The sequence below is a fragment of the Rosa rugosa genome, chromosome 6 (assembly GCF_958449725.1).
Source record: "Rosa rugosa chromosome 6, drRosRugo1.1, whole genome shotgun sequence".
NCBI lineage: Eukaryota > Viridiplantae > Streptophyta > Magnoliopsida > Rosales > Rosaceae > Rosa > Rosa rugosa.
The window spans coordinates 28673165-28694560 of record NC_084825.1 but is presented as its reverse complement, the minus strand read 5'-3'; the positions used below and the strand labels follow the sequence as shown (position 1 = coordinate 28694560).

At 39.0% G+C, this 21396-nt stretch overlaps 1 protein-coding gene and 2 long non-coding RNA genes across 7 annotated transcripts; 2 read left to right on the top strand and 1 right to left on the bottom strand.

The window, feature by feature from the left end:
- Window positions 1-4115: 4115 nt before the first annotated feature.
- LOC133718038 (uncharacterized) lies at window positions 4116-6501 on the bottom strand. Its single transcript, XR_009850069.1, has 4 exons — window positions 6236-6501; window positions 6097-6148; window positions 5570-5630; window positions 4116-4469 (listed from the first exon to the last, which is right to left on the bottom strand). It is a non-coding gene; the product is annotated as an uncharacterized LOC133718038 (long non-coding RNA).
- Window positions 6502-7186: 685 nt separating this feature from the next.
- LOC133718039 (uncharacterized) lies at window positions 7187-8878 on the top strand. The gene is made up of 2 exons (XR_009850070.1): window positions 7187-7473; window positions 8552-8878. It is a non-coding gene; the product is annotated as an uncharacterized LOC133718039 (long non-coding RNA).
- A 3139-nt stretch (window positions 8879-12017) lies between these two features.
- On the top strand, window positions 12018-19956 carry LOC133718036 (lysine-specific demethylase JMJ25-like). Of its 5 annotated transcripts, XM_062144833.1 has the most exons (14): window positions 12018-12386; window positions 12462-12550; window positions 13254-13347; window positions 13454-13598; window positions 14148-14211; window positions 14304-15018; window positions 15625-15930; window positions 16954-17095; window positions 17234-17388; window positions 18325-18397; window positions 18515-18600; window positions 18697-18816; window positions 19214-19275; window positions 19457-19956. In XM_062144833.1, exons 1-14 carry the CDS (start codon window positions 12132-12134, stop codon window positions 19776-19778), a joined length of 2628 nt encoding a protein of 875 aa, XP_062000817.1. In that variant the 5' UTR covers window positions 12018-12131; the 3' UTR covers window positions 19779-19956. The 5 variants fall into 5 exon arrangements, with proteins under 5 accessions (XP_062000817.1, XP_062000816.1, XP_062000815.1 ...); XM_062144832.1 differs by having other exon boundaries at window positions 12465-12550; window positions 16954-17388; XM_062144831.1 differs by having other exon boundaries at window positions 16954-17388.
- Window positions 19957-21396: the final 1440 nt, after the last annotated feature.

The window sequence follows — 21396 nt, the reverse complement described above, 5'->3', positions numbered from 1 at the left end:
GGTTTAACGTCCTCTACAACTTCCATGAAGAACATTTTCTCAAATTTTGACCCGAACAAAAAGTCATATTTTATGGCCCCCTAAAAGTACTGAAACGACAGTAAAAGTGATAGTAAATGTCGTTTACCGTCCTTATGATTAGTAAACCGGTAAATTAAGATACGGGATGTTACATTCTCCCCTCCTTATAAAAATTTCGCCCTCGAAATTTCATGCTGGTTAGAAAGAAAGAACACACCAATTGATTCAAAATACCACAATCTCAAAACTTACCAACTCAAACTTAGATTAAGCTTTCCTTTTCGCAACCTCAAATCAACAACCACAGAAACTCTTATGATCCCCACTACAAAAGCAATGAAGACATGCCTATAATCCAAAATTATCAACGTCCAAAGTCGATTCACTTGTCTTGTTAAACCATGTAGCACCATAAACTCGCAAGTACATGAATTCCGGTGTAAAAGAAAATTCATTTCAATGGTTAGCTCAGATAACACATGGTATTAACGTCACAAATCACCCTGTTAAAATTATAGCATTCATAACCTTCTCACAAAAGTCGCTTAGTGAAAATCCAACCCATTTACCAACAACATTGTGATAACCATGCCACAAGATGGTCACTACTAATCAACAATTCCAAAAGACATCACTTCCTTAGCTACCACAAGACAGCACTTCCTTGTTTGTGCTTAAGTTCCTAATCGAATGTCGTTCACGTAAAGGTCCCATAGTTGTCAAACATATAAAGGTCGACCTCAAACGAACCTATAAGTTCTTAATCAAATAGATTATGGGGCCACTACACTTCCACTGCGCTACTCTGATATCTGACTAAAATCATTAGTCCAGCCTTGAGATGACGTTCCGAGCCGACTAAGAAAACTCATTTGATAGCTACCTTACTGGCCACACATATAACACCTCACTCAAAAACTTTTATAAATACGATAATGTGGAAAAACTTTTCTAAATCAAATGTGTCACAAGAAATTTACTATTTACAAATGCCTCCGATCAAAACTGCTAATAATTCTTACAAGTTAGTACTCGCTTAACTACCATGTCATGTACCACATCCTCAAAAATCCAGTGCAAGCAAGAATTATAACTACTAACTCTACTCCAGCTCAACGAATCATATCTGGAAGAAGATGCATCACACTCAAGTTGTTCTTAGCCGAAGCTACACTTCTTTAATAGTCATAGATCTAAAATCTGGTTGAATCCATGTCGTTCTCGTTGATCTCTGTTGCCCCAATTGATATTCTTAATCCATATACCAATGTAATTCTCACAACCGAAAACACCACTATCCGTATTATTAAATACTTGATTGGAATTCTGATCAAACTCAAATAAAATAACTTCCTTAGATAATTAGAAAAACTCTCTCTCATAACTGCTCCACCAGTCCCAAGTAGAACATTTCCAACCATCTGTCCGACATCACCTCATAACAATTCTACTACAGGTATGACATTATAGAAAAGTTCTAAATTCTGTATGTGTCAAATCCTCTAATGGACACATACCTCTAATGGACTATGATGCATCAAACAACACTAGAAATTGTTCCAAATCTGATCCAAAATCTGACCAGCAGGAAAGAAATTCAACATTTGAAAAGAAAAATCCTCAAGCCGGAATCTGGTCAGAGGCAACAATCCCCACAAAATTCACAGCATCCCTTGTTGACTCAACAGTTCTAAAGTATAAATATACCCTCAAGCATTACCAAAAAGTCTTATCCACTACTAAGCAAAAATTTGCAAAAACTCTTTTGCTCAAAACAACCTGGAGAGAAAGTCGAATAATAGGCCAAATGGAAAAGCTCAAAGTCAATTAATTAAACAAATAACACTTTGCGTACCACAGAAACGAAAATCTAATTCTCAAGACAAGAAAATGAGATATCAAAGAAGTTCATTATCTGATGTTACAAGAATCACCAAAAATCAGTCATGTCAAACAACGTTGAACTTGCAAGGACTAGAATATAGTCAACTCTCCTTATTTAACTTAAGGCCAATGCTGATAAAGGACGACGGTCCTTACCGAAAAGAGGATAAGATAACCACGAATCCACTCCTCGAGCGACGCTTAACTTATAAAATTTCAGCTACAACAAGAATTCCTATGACTTTCCTGTGCTAACCAAAATTGTACCAAAAACTTTCTAAATCTTCTCATCAAGAATTAATCCAATAACATAACTCAATCATAGTAGCTCAACAATTAGTACTTAAATATCCATTGAACCCTTGATAGAACATAAGCCCAATCAATTTATTCCAACTCAACTCCTACTTCCTGTTTAAATCGTCTTACCTTTAGATAAGTGGTGACCGGATTTCATTCATACCAACAACTTCCTATACATTTCCAATTAAAGGTCACCACGGTGGCAAAGTTCGCTCAGTTCCTCCCAAGGAATCCATTACGTATATTCGATTCAAGCAATAATCAATCCCCCAAGGTAGCTAACACAATTCACAAGATCTTTCCTGAACAATCCTTTATATATATCATAGGACACCCGTCCAACATCTTGTAGCACACCAAGCGATATCTGGATCCGAATGTGGTCCCACCACAATAATGATCCAATTTCCTCAAAGTAATCAACACTAAAGTACATCACTTAAAGTATGCTACAATACCTTCCACCCAAAATAACAAGAGTCCTGGTCAAACCTTGACTTAAAATATTTCCGGAACTAACTGAAAACTTATTTCCTTAAAGTTATTCCACCAACCGCTAATATCATATCACAACCCATCCGTCAGGCAAAACTTCCACCAAGAGCCTAACACAATTCAACCTTCAAGGCTCCATAATTCAAAACTCGAATCAAATTCCATATCACATAGTAATTCCGTTCGAACTTCTATGGACACCCAACAAGGTCATTACCGCTATTCCCCAAACTTATGTGTAACTGTTTCACTCAAAAGCGGATAACCAAGGACACCCATTTGCATAATATCACATACGAAGAGTTGATTCCAACTCTCCCAATTATTTACCGACCAAAACAGTAACTCTATTATAAAACCTTAAGCATTCTACCAATTTCTAGAACTTCAAACACATAACTATAAAAACCCACTCATGTTCATCTCCCTACTCGATACCATCCAAGACTCAGGTAGACAAAACTATAAGTTGTGGTATCTAAAGTCAATTTCTTTTATTCCGAGCAAAACTATGCTCATACACCCTGGTTAGGTCAACGACCCAAATCGACAATTTTTTTAAAAAATTTCATTCTATTTAAAATTCTCATTTACTGTTATCTCTTCCCCCTTACCAACATCAGTGACCATAGCCACTTGAAAACACAGCCTCTAGACATAACAACCCAGGACATCTCTTCAATTTTCTCTGTTGTCTACCGAAGAGTGATGCGTAATGATGCCGACATAAGGTGTCCAGTTGAGATACATTCCAATGTGGATTCTCTATAAATGATTTCCAACAATGAGATTCACAAAGAATCTCCATCGAATTCCAGTAATATTCCTCCTGCCGCTCACAGAGCCGATCGTATCAAGTAACACATTCTCCAAAACTCAATTCAATGTTAGAACCATCATTATTACTAATTTCAATTCTCCAAAACCGGATTCTAAAACAGTTATAATACTCAGAGACAGCCCAAAACAATGGTCGTTCATCTCTACCAATAAAGTACAAAATAAAACTCCGGTCTCGCACCTTAACCATGCCCCAACAACTTGTCGGCATCGAGGAAGGGATAACCATAACATTTCCTCGAATCACATTTCATAGCACAACTCGAATCTGTAGAGTAGCCTTACTCTACCAATACCAGGGAAAGGTGCATATGTAAGGAGACCAATACGCAGCGGAATCCCTAAGAGGTCGGCGCACAAGAGGCATAGCACCAGAAGAAAACCAACTAGCTTTGTACCTTACACACTTAATGAATACCACAGTACCGAAGAGTACACGATGGGGAACCGCTGCAGTCGGGCCATCACTCGAGAGGTACTGGGCAACACCAAGCATATAAGGTAACAGAATAGAAACGAGTCTACAGAACCAAACAACCTAATGCTCTGATACCAACTGACAGGACCCGCCCCAGATTTCACCCTGAAATCGAAGTGGCCCTGCGGGGCCCACTTTAGAAGAGATTCTACCAAAAATTTGGCGGAACTTCCCCTAAAAGTAGGCTACCCAAAACCTGTAGGAAAACATTTACACTTCTAAATCATCCATCCTTAATCTTCTGGAGCCATCTGCTCCCCAAATCACAACTCCAATTTCACAAATATCAGTCTCAACCCAAAAACAATATTAATCCCATAGGTTATCAGAGCAATACTAATCCACTAGGTAACAAAGAAAACAGAAATAGAATGAGTACGCGGAAGCATTGCTGTTGGCTATGCCTCGACTCCATGTACGCCCGACCTCAACTAATTTCGCCTGCAAACTGGGCATTTGAAACCGAAGGGCCCAGGGGAAAAGTATTGAAAAACACGTTAGCGTGAGTGGACAAAAATAAACAAATTAAAACCAAATGTATTTCATACTTTCCCACATTTATTTCTTTAAAAATCCCGATGCATGCAACAATTTAAAGAAACACAACTTTAGTTCAGCTCAAGAAAACCGACTAGCCCCGCTAGCCACAACCAAGCAAATAGGAAAGAACTCTGATACTCAAGAAAATAAGACCAGCCCCGCTGGTTAAGGGAATCGGACTAGACCCCGCTAGCCCAGCAATAATATAATGAGTAGGGGAAGATGATAGCCATACGAATAAGCCACTCAGGCTTGGGTGATAGCCTCCCAGGCTAAAGAACTCCCATAACTCCCGTAATATACCCTTACGCCACTAAGTGTAGCGATAGGATACTGGGCTACAGAATTACTGTCACAGAGACAGTAACCTGCGCCACAAAGGCGGAAGGGCTACGGTGATCCCATCACCGCGCCACAAAGGCGGAAAATCAATGCTAGCATGATAAAATCACCCCTCAGTATGGCACAGGGAAACATAACCGAAAATCCAGTAAATCCAAAAATACATAAGGCTTCCCCATCTCTCGCAAATGCATTTCCAACGACGTGTCCCACACGCCAAGAGTATCATCATGATTCGAAACAAAACCAATTCCAAAATCATCATCGAGGCATTCCCAATGCCAAAACCGAAAGTCGATAAACAAACAAGAAATAATTCCATCGAAATCTCATTTCGAAAATCTTTCGGAGATCTCAAATCGGTGAATGAAAAATAAATATGAAATTTCGGAAATCACCTCGGAAAAGAATTCATTGAAAATCACAATATCAGAATTTCAAATAATAATTATAATCAATTTCTGAAAATCAATTCATATTCTCAAAAACAACTCATAAATCCAAATCCGAGCATAATAAGTTCATATCCGAAACTCATGAAAAATCAATGTCAAATTATAATCCAAGACAAAATATCATGTTCGATAAATAAAACGATAATTAAATAAACCAATAATTTCAAAATAAATGCATGCATCATTTACTTAAAAACAAAAGTCCACTCACAGTACTATTGGGCGACCACGCAAACGAATTCCTTCATTTAACCGTAGCTCGCGGCATTGCCCTGTACACAATTATATTTCCGTAAACGACAATCCGATAAAATAATTACGAACCTAAACGAAACCCGAAAATCCCTATCTCCATTACTTCTCAAATTCAACCCAAATCTCTTCCACAACACCAATTCCTCAATTTATATATCCCACAACGAAAACGAAGGAAATCCAACGGCCGGATTTCCCACAATTCAATCACAAAACTTCAAACTTCGGAAATTCACAAATAATTCCAAACCCCTCCAAAATTCACCAAACTTCACATACAAGCTCTACAACAATTCTACAATTTAATGGGCTAAAAACTGAAATTAAAACACTGCCCTACACGCCTCCACGCGCCACCAACAGTGGAAGCGCGTGGGCCCCACGCGCCGGCGGCAACCACCTCCGATGGCCACCAAAATTTGGCAGCACCATCTACTCAACAAACCCAACCTCTTTCTCAACTACAACAAGTTCCAATTTTACCTGGAAGAGCTCCAATTTGGCCGGTGAAAATTTTCCAGAAATTCCAAGAACCCTAGAAATTGAAATTGTTAATTCGACCTCTACACTACAAATTGAAATGAAAGACGTTAGGGGAAATGATCTATGTCAAAAACCGAACCTTCGACGCCAATTTGGTGGCCGGAGACTGCCGGAATCGGAAAATATCGGCGTTGACTCAAAACTGCTACAGTGACCGTCCTCTTCTTCTCGTTGCTGCACCTTCCACAGTTCATATTAAGCTACGAAACGAACCCAGAAATGAAGAGAAGGAAGAGAGCTTTCCAACGACATCTTACACGTCAAAATCCGTCGCCGGATGGAGGAGTTATGGCCGGAAGAAGGTGAAGAGGTCGGAGAGGAAGAGAGAATCGGGAAGAGGCTCGGTAAGTTTCCGAAAATGGAAACTTACCACAGTAACTCAGCTATTTATAGAAACTTACTATGAACAGTAACTTTAGTATTTTAGCCATAACTTTCGTATACGAACTCCGATTTTTACATACCACATATGCACGCGCTCGGTTTAACGTCCTCTACAACTTCCATGAAGAACATTTTCTCAAATTTTGACCCGAATAAAAAGTCATATTTTATGGCCCCCTAAAAGTACTGAAACGACAGTAAAAGTGATAGTAAATGTCGTTTACCGTCCTTATGATTAGTAAACCGGTAAATTAAGATACGGGATGTTACAAGCATCCACTCTTTAAAGACAAATATTGGAGTAACCAGGCAAGTCTGCTGCAGCGACACCGGCCCAACAACTCCCTTGCCACCGGGCAATCTGCCATCACATGTCCAACAGTTTCTAGAGGGAAATCACACAGAAGACAGTTAGGGTGGTGTATTCAATTAGGAGTCTATTGGATTGTTTTGTATTTTAAAAGTTCATTAAAATCTTGTGGTATTCAATTAAGATTTTAAAAAGTCCTTTAAAATCTTGTGGTATTCAATTAAGATTTTAAAAAGTCATTTCAAATCTGGTGGTATTCAAAAGCTCATCGATTTTCAAGGATTCTATTAGATAATTGATTGTGTAGGATTCTAGAGTGCTTGGTATAAATACCAAACTCTATCAGAAATCCGCTCTCTGGATATGAGATTTTGACGACCTTTGTTTTCTCTCATTCTGAAGATGAAAAGAAGACGGCCTCTCACATCGAAGGTCGAACTGACCTCAAACTTTCCTTTCTTTATTCTCTACTAACCAAGGTCTTTGCTGCTGTTCTCTTAGGGTTTGGAATACAAAGAAACAAAAATAAGCTAAGGATTGGTGCCACTCGAGGCCAGTCTCGGAGTCCAATGGCAGAGGTGGTTTCTCAGTTTCAAATCTCCACGGAGCACAACTCACCAAAGGTTAGATTCAGAAACCCTAAATCGCCCCCTTTTTACTTTTGTCGAAATTTGAAGCTATGGATTTCCCCAATTTAAAAGCTGTAGTACCTTGTTTATTTAGCTGAATTGTTCGATTCAAGTGACCTTTAAATTTTCCTGGTCATGGTTATGGAAGCATATGCTATATTGTTGATAGATTATTCATCAAATTACACATAGTTTAATACAATGCATCATTAGATTTATGGAATTGGTTTAAGTATGGTTTTAGCGTATGAATCTGGTTTCGGCTCGCATCAATACATTGATCTTTTTTTTTTTTAAGAAGATAAATCCTAGTACATTATATAAATGGTTGAATATAGAAAGTAAAGAAGTATGCTTGGCTACAGAAAACCTAAAACCCAGGAAAACAACATAGAAGGAGGAAATTTGTTGGAGAGAAACGGTAGGGGTCTTCTTGGACATAATGACGGATATGAATAATACCGGATACATAAATTCATTGAAGTTCAAGAGGACTATGCTTAATGGAATCTGCAGAAATGTTTATCGTATTATTATAGTCATGTTGATTTCTGAGGAAATAGCGGCATTGACAGTGAATGGTTCTCGTATTCAAAGATTCCCAACTAAGTTGCAAAGGTATACCATCTTTGAGGGTAATTGAACATATAATGATTTCTGTAGTCAATAAGACATGTTAGCAGTATCTCCCAAATAATGCTAAAAGGAACCATTTTAAGATTTCAAAACAGTCTCATTTCACTACAAACACATACACTAACCCCTCCTTGTTTTGCCTCCAATTATTTTGCTGACAAGTGAGACAGAAACAAACACAAATATATATATATATATATATATATATATATATATATATATATATATATATATATATATATATATATATATATATATGAAGTTCAAGGCCTTTCTTAATTACAGAGAATGGTTTGAATCTTTTAGAAAAGAGGTTCTTACCAGCACTAGACAAGATGGGAAAGATATGCCATCTCTTCCTCAACAGAGACCGTGTTTTCTTGAACTTCAAATTGCCCTTGATATGGCTCAAGATTTTCCCCAAACTCTGGTTCAGGTTCCAGATTTGAATCAGTTGCAAAACTTTGTGGATCGGATGAGGCATGTTGGTGATCTGCTTAATATTTCCATAAGCAAGTATATATGGGGATTTACACATTCAGATTTCAACTACACTGATCACACTGGGTGCTGAATTTCAGAAGCTTTTGGTCATAGGTCAAGTACACTAATCACACTTATCATTATCAACTTGATAAGTCAATCAGTATGCAGTGCAAACTTCCTGTAATTACCAATCATGTTGTAGACCATATATAATGTTCGTAAGCTCTCTTATGATGGTACATTGTGATTCATAAAAGTGGAGTTGGCTTTATCCTTTTGTCCTTGTTCGCTCATCTTTCTGCTAGTGTACGTACCTGGTAGCAACAAGAAAGTGACTAGTTGTTAATTAACATGAATACATGAAGAGTGGATGTATGTTTTCCTAACCATGTGTTCAAACTGAAGTTGGAGACAGTGATCTCTTACAGAGCTATATGCAATACCATTTTGATATATGGTGTTTTACCGTGCTTGAAGTTTCTTTCACAATTTACACCCATGAGAACTGTGGGAGCAAAAGGATTCTAACTATTTACAAAAATCTTTTCTGGGAGGTGGATCAATGCACCGTCATGTCTTGTGGCTCTTAGTTTTCTCAGGTCTATTTTGTATGTTGTACAAAGTTCACGGCCCTTATCTAACAAAAACCAATACAACACCAAATGACAGTGGAGAAAAAAGCTTTGTATGGCACACATATTTTCACCTACACAGATAGACACAGTTTTATATGATACACTATTCATTTTCTACATAATTTTATAACTACGAAGGCACAATCTTCGTTAATGCAAAGCTTGTTCAATATCCCATCCTACTCCTGCAATGCAACCTTGTAACAGTCTTGTGATTTTCTCATCCCTTCCTCCACAACCTTGTATTATTTTATTTTGGTCTTTACTATTATTGTTATTAGGACAATCCATACACTTATTAAAATCCAAACAAATCTTGCTAATCTTTAAATCCATATGGAATTAAAACAATCCGTGGATTCTGTGGAATCCATGAGAATCCACAGATTATAAAAAATCTGACAGAATCATTTAAAATCAGGATTGAATACACCCCCCCTAAGTTTCCAAGGCTTTTACAAGTTGACCCAAAACTTCATAAAAAAAATTAAAAAAAATGGAAAAAATAAAATAAAAATTAAAAACTCATGTTCGAACTATAACAGATATATCAGCACTCAAATAGATCATCAAGTTCAATAAAATATTAACCAAAGTGGCTCCGCCTCCGAAGTCACAGGTTTGAACCATAACAGATATATCAACACTCTTTTTAGGATGTAGCGCAGTTTTACGGGTAAGGTAATGTATTTGCTAGAGAAAATAGACATATCTACCACTGGAGATCTTGATCGATATATCGGTATATCGGCCGTGAATTTTTCAAAAAATTTTACACTGAAATAAATGGGAAAAAAAAAAAAAAAATCTTCACATTAGATTTTTGTAGGGCTGGGCTCGGGTCGGGTCGGGCCCGAAAATCAGTGAGACCGAGACCGAACCCGAAACTGTCGGTTCGGGCTTTTTGTAAACTGAAAACCGACAAGAACCGAACCGATTCGGGCCGGTTCGGGTTTCGGGCTTTTTCGGGCTTTTATTTAACAAATAGCATCTCTACAATTTGACTCTGATTGATGGACATTGACCTTAATTTTGCCGGACTGGTTCTACTATCAAGCCAGCTGGCCATAACCTGCACTTCGAGTATTTATAATATCATAAATATCCATCGTTATCATATCCAGCATTAAATTTTCATTTGAAAATACCAAAACTTCACTTCTGTACGTCATCACAAACATAGTATATACGTACACACAACTACACAAGCATTCTGCATTGCTGAATAGAAGTATGTGCTAGATGCCTAAATAGAAGTTACCACAATATCAAATATATTACGAAAGAATGAAAAACGCATCGAGACTAAGAGTGTTGGACAGAACCTAGCTTTGAACTTCAGAATCATCAAAAAGTCTACAAGTTTCAGTTCAAAAAAGCCACATAAAGAGTTTTACACCTACTGCCCTTACCTGAAGTTCAACAAATACTTCAGGACGTGAGCCTACTTCACCAAGAACTTGCCCAACTAATCTATCCGCACGTGTCAAGGTGGGATCCATAGTTGTTCCAACCCCTATGAGACCACCTGGAACCGCGAATTGCAACTCGTTCTGCTCACTGCTCAGCATACAGCGAGACTATTCTCGAATATATAGGTGTGCACTTGATGTTTCCACTCTCATCTCTCACAATAATATATAGGACGAACCTCAATAAACTGATTCACTTTCAAAACACCCTGCCGAGAACAAATGTCAATATATGCACGAAACTAACGAACTGTCAAGAATGTAGACAAGACAAGCATATAAGACTCACGCACTTTCCCACTACCCATAACTCCACCAAAAAGTAGACAAGCATATCAAGCAAGAACAGGGTTTTAAAAACAGAAAAACAATTACTGAGGCTGGAATGCACTTTCCGGCAAGCCGTTCACGGCGTGGTGGAACCGTGGAAGTCTCGCAGACTGAAGTTGCCGCTTGTACTAGGCATATACACGATCTTGAGCTGCAAAAACGACATGTCAGTTTCAGACTCTCAGAGACAATAAATCAAACAGCTTCTGTGCATTATATGCTTACCTGATCGAAAGAGTTGATCGGATTGTTGAAGACGAAGCAAAGGCCTATCGGATCTCGGAGCGGCTCAGAGTTGCGCCAAGTCGGCGACGGCGAAATCGCGTAGAGATTAGCGAGCTGTAACAGCGACTGTGACGAAAAATTGAGCAGCCAAACGCGCACGGATCGTGTTTTTGACTTTTGTTTCGATTTAAGCAGAAATTGAAGGGTGAGGGAGGAGAGACTGAGAGAGAGAGATCGACAACTCAGAGAAGGGTGAGGGAGGGACTGAGAGAGTGAAAGGGAGATTTCAGATTTCAGTGAAGGCCGCCTATCGGATCTGGGTTTAGGATGAAATTTGGGGCTTAGACTAAGATGGACAGATAGAGGGAGCCTGAGGTCGAGTTAGTCGACTGGAGGAGACGAGGAGTGTAGCCTTTAGGGTTGTTTTTTTTTTTTTTTTAATATTTAACTTATTATTATAACACCCAATCATGGACTGACATGTGGCAACTGCTACAGTAGTCGGGTCGGTTCGGGCTTTCGGGCCCTGAAAATATGAAACCCGAGACCGAACCGATTACATGAATTCGGGTCGGGCTTTAGACCGAACCGAAAATTTCAATTCTAAACCCGAACCGAATCGGGCTTTTTTACTCGGTTCGGGTCGGGCCCTCAGTCTTTCGAGTCCGGACGCTCACCCCTAGATTTTTGGCGCCCTTCAGATATTTATTCATATTTACAAATTTAAACGGGCAGTAGTGTCATGGCACGTGACTCTAGACTCTAGTGATCCCGACCAGGAAGACAAGTGTCTCCTTCTTCCCTTGGAAGTATCAAACCCTGCTCAGACCAAACCTCTCATAGCCGCCGCCGCCGACGACGAGTTTTGATGAAGAGAGACGGCGTAAAGCAAGCTTATGATGACCCAGAACCTACATTTCCAGAGAAAGACGAGGGCTTTTTAGAAAACCAGAGTCACATGGCTGAGATTGTGCAGAAGAAGCGTAGTACCAGGAAGAGAGCTACAGGGAAGGGATTGGCAGCCGTGAATGGCCCAAGGGATTGTGAGAAAGGAATTCTATCATGTGCCGCCAACTGGGGTCGGAAGCGGTTTAGGCGCGTGAGACCACGCAACGCTGCAAAGGTACTTAAAGTTTGTATCTTTTTTTTTTTTTTTAAAGTATTGCAGTGTGTGTGTGATTTGTGGGTTTTGATTTAGCAGTGGATTGAGGATTGTTTAGAGTGCCTTCACTGTCAGGGGAATGATGAGGGCAGAGTTGGTTGCTGTGGAAGTTGCAAAAGAAAATGGTATGGATTGTTTAATGAATTTGGCTTATTTGTTTGTGATTGCTTACTTGTAAAAGAATGTTGGATTGGTTTGTTAGTTTAGTTGGATTAGTTGCCGCCGTAATTGGAATGAGCTTGCATTGATTTTGAAACCATAAGATGTAGTAGGATTGGATTCTGTTAGTTTAGTTGTATGGTCCACTAGATGTGATGTATGTGATTTTGAAACCATGGAGAGCACTATGAATTACATCCTTTTGTTTGTGCATTAAAGAAGTCAGAATTACAAACGCAAGTGTTTATGTCTGTTGCATGATATTGAAACTCATTAGAGGTAAAATAAGTGGACATATGTGGAATCTACTTTGTGCGGCATAGCTGGATGCAAGTGGTTAAGTATTTGGAGAAGAGTTTTGGAAACTTCTCAAATTGATTGGCCCAGGCATTGATTAGTTCTGTTCTTCTGATTAGCAAGAATGAGTTTAATTCATTTAACCAAGTATCAAACCAAGCAACATAAGTGGAATACCATAAAACTATTTTATTTTGCCCCAAAAATGGCCCAATATATGTTAGTGAAGGTTTCAAAATCAACTTTTTGTGGATAGACCAGTCAGGATTGGATCAAACATTAAGATAGGTTTGCTTTTGTGTGTAGTTTGATGAATGTACTGTTTGCTTACATTGTTTATTACTATTTTACTATCAAGTTTTCTGAATTCAGGTATCCTCAGATGTTAGAGGATGCCATTGCTGAGGCTTGTCCTGGATGCTGTGGTAATTGCAGTTGCAAAGCATGTTTGTGTGCAGCTTCTAGAGTGAGTTTTTCCTTCTGTGCACATATTTCCTGTACTTTTGGTTAATCATTGGATACGGTCCTCACTCAAGTGAGGTATGGAATGACTTTTGTTGTTTTTAATGTAGAATTTGAAGAAACAGCCGGAGTTGAATATTAGCAAAGAGGAAAAACTTGAGCACTCTAAGTATTTGCTTCAAGCATTGCTTCCACTATTAAAACGACTTAATAATGAGCAAGTGATTGAGATGGAGATGGAGGCTAGGAGACAAGGTATACTCTGTTTTCCTCAGACAGGTGCTGGAACTATTTGGATGTGCAACTCTTGTTTTTCTTACCAAAACAGGCTGGCGTTTTTATTATGAGGCCTATAAAATGTTGCTACGCTTTAAGCCCTGTCTGTATGAGGCAGTGCATGCGCTGGCCTGACCAATAGGTTGAACAAGGATCAGGAAACAGGGCTGGCTCCCAAGGTTGACTAGAACCAAAACCATGGCTTAGATTCAGGCCATCATGTTGGCCTGACCCTTTTGTATAACTTAGATTGACTTGACAGACCAGGTTAAGTTATGGTGGGCTGACCTTAATCTCAATGATGACTCATGGCAATTGAGTTGGCTATTGTTTTATTTCTAACTTTGATAACACAATAGTTCGTTTCAAAGTTGTTCCTTTTCTAAATTAATTGTTTTTCAAACCTTACCATTTCTTTTGCTGTGAGATGGGGATGAGAGTGTTACTTATTGTGAACCTATCAGACTGGTCCAATTGCAATGGAACTGTTGCATTGTTTTAATTTGGTTTTTGGATCCATTGTGACAGGGCTATCTGTTTCGGAGCGAAAGATCCAAAGGTCAAACTGCTCTTATGATGAACGTGTGAATTGGTAGAGCCTTTACCAGTCACATATTCTATTTTAAGTTTGTTTCATATACGATACTTCTAATTCTAATTTAAGTCTTTTGTTTTCTTTCCCAGTAACAACTGCAAAGCTTCAATTGTTGATTTGTATAGAAGCTGCAATTTATGCTCATATGATCTCTGCCTAACGTGTTGCCGGGAGAGTCGAGATCGACACCTGGACGGAGGTGGGAAGGAAGTGACTATGGTGTGTATCAATCAGGACCTAGAACATTTGCATGGTGGAAAGGGGAACATAGCGGAACTACTGTTTGAACCTAGCCCCAAGTGTCATGTAAGGTTAAAATCTGAATGGAAATCCAATGAAGATGGTAGCATCCTTTGCCCTCCAGAGGACAGGGATGGCTGTGGTCATGGTCATCTGGAATTGAGATGCATGTCTTTTGAGAATAAGGTCGGTGAGTTGGTACAGAAAGCAGAAGAGATGGCTGAAATTTACAACCTTATGCATGCGGCAGAAACTTCTGCACAGTGGTGTTCATGTTTCAATTCTTTGGATGTTTTTGATTCAATCAGCAACACCAAAAAGTTAAGGAAAGGAGATTCTCGAGAGGATTTTGATGACAACTATTTGTACTGCCCAAGAGCTGGAAATATCCAACATGAGGATCTTAAGCATTTCCAATGGCATTGGCTCAGGGGTGAGCCTGTGATTGTTAGCAATGTAACTGAAACTACATCAGGTATGTGGCCTGCTTGTCGTCAGATGCAACAGACTATGCACGGTAAATCTTTAACAATCAAGGCCATTGATTGCCTAGATTGGTGCAAGGTCAGTGGTTCTCTGGCTTTTAGTTGATCAGCATTATCTATATTATGTTTTAAATTGCGTAATACTAGTTGTTTCTGATGTTTTATATTTGTTTCACCTTGGAAATTTATAGCTAGAGAAGTTGAGAAGATATATTGGTACTGGAGTTGTCATCAATTCAGGTGGATATTATGGTGATGAAAATAGTTTATTACATTCTTGTGCAGATGTGGTCTAAGTTATAAACTTACTGTGGTTAAAGAAAGGGGGAGTGGTCTGCCTTTTTGCATTGCATGTGTGAATGATGGGTTTTATCTTCTTTCAGCATGTGTTGCTGTACCTTGTCATTACAAACAAAAAACCTTCTTTCTAATGATGGGATCAAAAACTTCCTTTCAGATTGATGCTAAATAAGGGTAGTTATGTTCGTTTTATAGTTGGCATTGTTCTTCTTCAGTAATAAATTATTCTGGGCATTGTTATTCATTCTTGATGAAGTGTTTAGGGCATTGTTCTGCAGTTTCCAATTTTGCTCCAAATATAGTATTTTTTATGCATGCACTGATATGCAATATCATTTTGATGCTTTGCTATTGATACTGCAATGATTCTTATGATGAAATGCAGCAAGATATCAGTATCCATGAATTTTTTACTGGATATGCAAAGGGGTGGTTTGATTGGAAAATGGGGCCTCAAAGGCTAAAACTGAGAGATTGTGCTCCAGCTAGTTTGATTGAGGAGCACCTTCCTCATCATGGTGCTGAGTTTATCTATGGCTTGCCATTTAAGGAATATACTCATCCTCACAGTGGGTTTCTTAATCTTGCTGCTAAATTCCCTGAGGAGTGTGGGAAGCCTGCTTATGGCGTTGGGCAGGAGCTTGGACATGAAGATTCTGTGACTAAGCTTCATTGCAATATATCTGATGTGGTATGTATAGACGCTTTGCATTTCTATAAATTTACCTTTTTTGTCGGTCATTGAACCTCAATTTAGGGAGAAGGCGTGGGAGAGGGATGGTGTGGAGGGCTTCATGTAGCTTTGTCATCTAATATACTGGTATTTTCTTAGATTAAAGACCTATGATCCTGGTGAATATGGAAGGCTGGAATATTACGCTGCTGTAGTTGTGCCACTTAGTGCCCATCAAACCTTTCTCTAGGTTAAGAGTCTTTAGCTGAATATATCTTGCAAACAAATTTACTGGCCCATAATTTTGGGGTCCAGTAGAAACTATAAACTTGAAGAAATCTAGCATGGCTGGTTTGCAGTTTGTGCTGGTGTGGTCCTAGTTGGAATTTTGTTGTGCCTGTATCAAAGCCTTGTCTAATGGTCAGTTTGGTGTTCCCATTCACCTCCAATGGGCTGACAATAAATTTTGCAATTTAGAAACTGGAGAGCCGAGAATGATGTGAGTTAGTTGTAGATTGAGTTAGATTTCTTTAAGTGGTTGTGACAATTTGAAACTCTTTGTCGTGTTGGCAGTCAAATGTCTTACAAGTAAATGTATCTCACCGTATTACTTGAAAGAGAAGTATTGTTTCTGGTTAGATACAAATGCAGAATGTGTTCACACTTCACAATGTGTCAAGCATATGTCATACCTCTCTTGGTGTCTCTGTTCTTTGGGTGTCCATCACCCATCGCAAAAAACCTAGGGAATTTTGTCAGTCTTATGGTTATTGCTTTTAGTTATACAAATCTGATTTAGATGCTGCATAACTAATTGTGGAGTATCTGTGGAGGTAAAATATAGCAAAATATTCTGTCAGCAGTTTTCTAGACATATTTTAATCACTTGAATCTGTGTAATAATATCACTAAATATCTCTTGCAATGTTTTTCTGGTCAGGATCATCTTTGAAAATTATAGTTATTGCTTTTTGCAAACTCAACTTTTCCATTTCTCTGCTTACAAATTTCAACATATTGTTTCCTGAATAATCGTTCCAGGTGAATGTTTTGACACATACTGCTGAAGTGACCCCTAATTCTCAACAACTTCTTACAGTAGAAAGGCTGAAAAAAGTGCAGATTGAGCAAGATAGAAGAGAAAATTTAGGAAACTGTCACTCTGCGGATGGCAATGTTGATGGTAAAATGCCTAGCGTTGGGTTGTGTCTTAAACAGTTTTATATTCAAGGTGGCAATCAAAACAGGGATGCTGCTTTCCAAAAACTAACACTACCAACTGTTCAATCTGACGGTGATACTGGTAATTCTTGTTTGAAAGGTGGAAATCTTTCAAACTATTCCGGATCTGAAAATAATGTAGACGGTGGTGCTTTATGGGACATTTTTCAGAGACAGGATGTTCCAAAACTACAGGAATATCTCAGGAAGCACTTCAACGAGTTCAGGCACACATACTGCTGTCCGTCCCAACAGGTAATTACTTGGTGTTTGTTGGGGAGAAAAAGGGAGACTGGATAAAAGAAGTACCATTAGATAAACAAGCCCAAATCTCTTAACCCCTTTAAGCTAAACTGTAGAGCATGAATATATTTTGAGCATAGCTTGTTAAATTGCTCAAAAAATTGACACACAGTTTAGATATGTTTTCATTAGAAATTTTGATTAACGAGATATGGAATATTAGAAATTTGAAGGGACATACAAGGATAAGGTATCATTTTTCATTCATATTAAAGAAATAAAGAAAATTATTGTTCCCTCTTCCTAGTAAGTTTCACCCCAAAAGGGCGGAGCTTAGGAGCTGCACTAATTTTTTTCACTGTCCACAACTAATTCAAATGTCTCAGTTGGTGTTTGCGTGAATGTAAAATGAAACCCACACATACCATGTGGGCAAATGAATCAGAAATGATGGTAAATAAAATAGAGGACAGACATTATGATATTGTCAAAATATTGGGACATTGCAGCATTTTGGAGGTCTGGGATCAAACTGCAATTTCACAGTACCAATATTAACCTTTTAGGGAGAATCCATCTGCTTTGAATTACTGCACAAACGTTGTATGTGATTAGCTTTCATATATGGATAGCATTTAAAAAAATCAAATAAAAGTTCACATCATCTTGATAAGTGCTTACTAGTCTGAAATAATGAATGACTATTTCAGATCCCTCTAATTGTAAGCAGCTATTCTTTGGATGAGACTTCTATTAGACCTTAATTTGACTATGTTACACCTACTGACAAGGAAAACTTGTGGATGGAGTGGGATGGAATCGATTGTGTGCTCAACATTTTCAGCCTGCATGATCTATTTGCTTGGCCGAAAATGTGGAAAATTGTTGGTATGATATTATTTGTAATATGCTCGTTTTCATTTTTTGTTGTTTTTCTTGGTGGTATAGATTATTCATCCCATTCACGACCAGAACTTTTACCTGACTCGGGAGCACAAAAGGAAGCTGAAGGAGGAATGTGGTTAGTTATGTAGCATGTATAATTGGATTAACTTATAAAATCTAGCTAGGTTTAAATTACTATTTCACTGTTTGATTGCATCTTATAGGATTATATTTTGGACATACTTCTTAATAGGAATCGAACCATGGACATGTATCCAGAAACTTGGGGATGCTATCTTTGTTCCTGCAGGCTGTCCATATCAAGTCAGAAACTTGAAGGTAACTTTTTTCCCATCAAGCAATTTCATTCTTGTTTACATATGAGTGGGCAGTTGATTAAAGATGCAATTTCATTCTTGTTTTCTTTTGTTCAAGTCATGCATTAAAGTTGCAGTTCAATTTGTCTCACCTGAAAGTGTTGGCGACTGCCTTCGTTTGACTGAAGAATGCCGCACACTTCCAAAAGATCACGGGGCTAAAGAGGATAAATTGGAGGTATGTCATTTCATATATCCTTATCATAGGCTGTCATTATGTCTATCTACGCATGTCCCCATCAAGGAAAGGTTCTCGGGGACACGTATGAAGTTAATCTGACCAACCACCATTACATTCATGCTAATTTTTTCAAGTTGTGTCCTACTTCTCCAAAGGGTTTCTCCGTTTCTCAGTTTTTTTTTTTTTTTTGAAGTATGTTATAGAGAGAAACTAGGTGTTAAGACTAAAATCTGAAAAAATAGTAATTTAAACTACTTCTCCATCAGTGAAATTGTTACCGCTAGGTTTTAAAAATAGTAATTTAAATTACTATTTCACTGTTGGGAAGTATGCTAGGAAATTGTTGTTGAAACATGAAGTTGTAAAACTAATTATTCCGCTCCTCTTGAACCAGGTGAAAAAAATGATTGTGCATGCTATGCGGGAAGCTGTGGATATTTTGGATCAGAGTGTGAGGTTAGTCTATTATTAATTTATTATACACAGATTTGTAAGGGCTTTATGAAGTTTGTGCCTCTGTTTCTCTGCTTTAGCAAGTATATGATAGTGATCTACCTATGGATAATTCTGAACAGTGTTAAGTTTTAACTTGTTTAATTGGATTGGTTTGTTTGATGTTTTTTTTTTTTTTTTTCAGGGTTAGACAAGCAAAGAGAGAGGAAGTTGGACAAAGACAGCAAGTACAGAGCAGGGAGGATGGGGAAGTTCAAGCTGATGAGGAGCAGCCATCAATGTCATCACATCCAGCACAGTTCCCTCTTGATCTTGTTACAGCAATGCAGCGGCTAGATGACCTCGTGGAGCGCTTTTCGGATTTTGAACACTTGGAAGAGAGAGATAGAACAATGAATCCGGAATACCAGTTCTTATGTTCAGAGTTCATGAATTTATCTTCACATCTTGGTTATGCAACTCAGGTGAAAGAGTCTGCCATTCCACCATCCTATCAGCAACACTAAAATCTATGGTCCAAAAGATCTTTATATTTTTTAATGGTTTCTTGGATGAGGTATATCTTTAACCTTCAATGTGTAGCGACAATTGGTTTGCTGTTGTGTAACCAATCATTAGTGTAAATTTTGGAGTGATCATTTTTGGTTGCCTAGTTTCACTAGGAAACTCGTCTCTTTATAACGATCGTAGCATTCTTGGTTTGATTCAGTAGAATTGCTATTGAATGGACGAGCATGCCCTTGAGTTGATATGAAAAAAGGGTCCTTGACCCAAAACACCAAAATAAGCAAAAGTTACTCCACTTACCCCAGCAACAGATTTTTGTTCCCAGATACACAATTTAAGCTCAAATGACCATTTTGCCCTCAAACCAATTAAAAAATTACCCACTGCCATTCTGTCTCCTCTCTCTCTTTGGACGCCAATACTCTCTCTCTCTCTCTCTCTCTCTCTCTCTCTCTCTCTCTCTCTCTCTCTCTCTCTCTCTCTCTCTCTCTCTCTTCCCCCGCCCTCCCCGGCCTGCAAAGCCCCGACGCCAACTCCACCTACTACCAGAGTCGGGCCGCCCACCATGGCGTCGTCACCAACTCTCTCTCTCTCTCTCACCGCCGTCGACCTCGACTGCAGTCGCCGTCAACAACTGCATCTCCGATTCTCTCACCGACCTCGACTGCTCAGTTGCCGTCGTCGTCGACCTGAACAACTCAGCCTCCAAGTCCGATTTCTCTCCCTCTCTCACACCGCCGTCGACCTCGACTGCAGTCGCCGTCAACAACTGCATCTTCGATTCTCTCACCGACCTCCACTGCTCAGTTGTTGGCGCCGTCGACCTCAACAACTAGGCCTCCAAGTCCGATTACGACCTCGACTGCTCAGCCAGCGAGGAGAAAGCCATCGGATTATCTTTGACTTGGATTGATGAGGACCACATCCACAGCAAACACATGGCCGGCTCCGTTGAGGTTCCATTGAGAAGAAGAAGATGTGGGTGCCCAGAGCTTTTTCTGGGTGCCCAAATCAACTTTTTTTTTTTTTGGGGTAAAACGGAGGCAGAAGGAAGGAAAGAAAAAAAAGAAGAAGTTTTATCGGGGGCAATAGAAGTCTATTGGGGCAATACACGTCTATTAAAGGTCTATTGGGGGGCAATAGACGTCTATTGGGGGGCAATAGATATTTTCAATTGATATCATCTCCTCGTTTTTTTTCTTTAATCAACATTTTATTAGTTTAAATTTAAGGAAATTAGTTCCGATTCCAGCGACCGAAATTGCTATTGGAGGGCAATAGACGTCTATTGGGGGACAATACATGGCTGATAGACGTCTATTGAGGGGCAATACATGGCTGATAGTCGTCTATTGGGGGGCAATACAGGGCTGATAGTCGTCTATTGGGGGGCAATAGACGTCTACTGGGGGGCAATACATGGTTGATAGTCGTCTATTGGGGGGCAATACATGGCTGATAGTCGTCTATTGGGGGCCAATAGACGTCTATTGAGGGGCAATAGACGTCTATTGCCCCTCTATTAGGGGGCAATAGATGTCTATTGGGGGCAAAAAAACTTTCCGGTGAGATTTTCAGCAAATTCCGGTGGGCGGCAGCCGATGACCGGAATCCGGC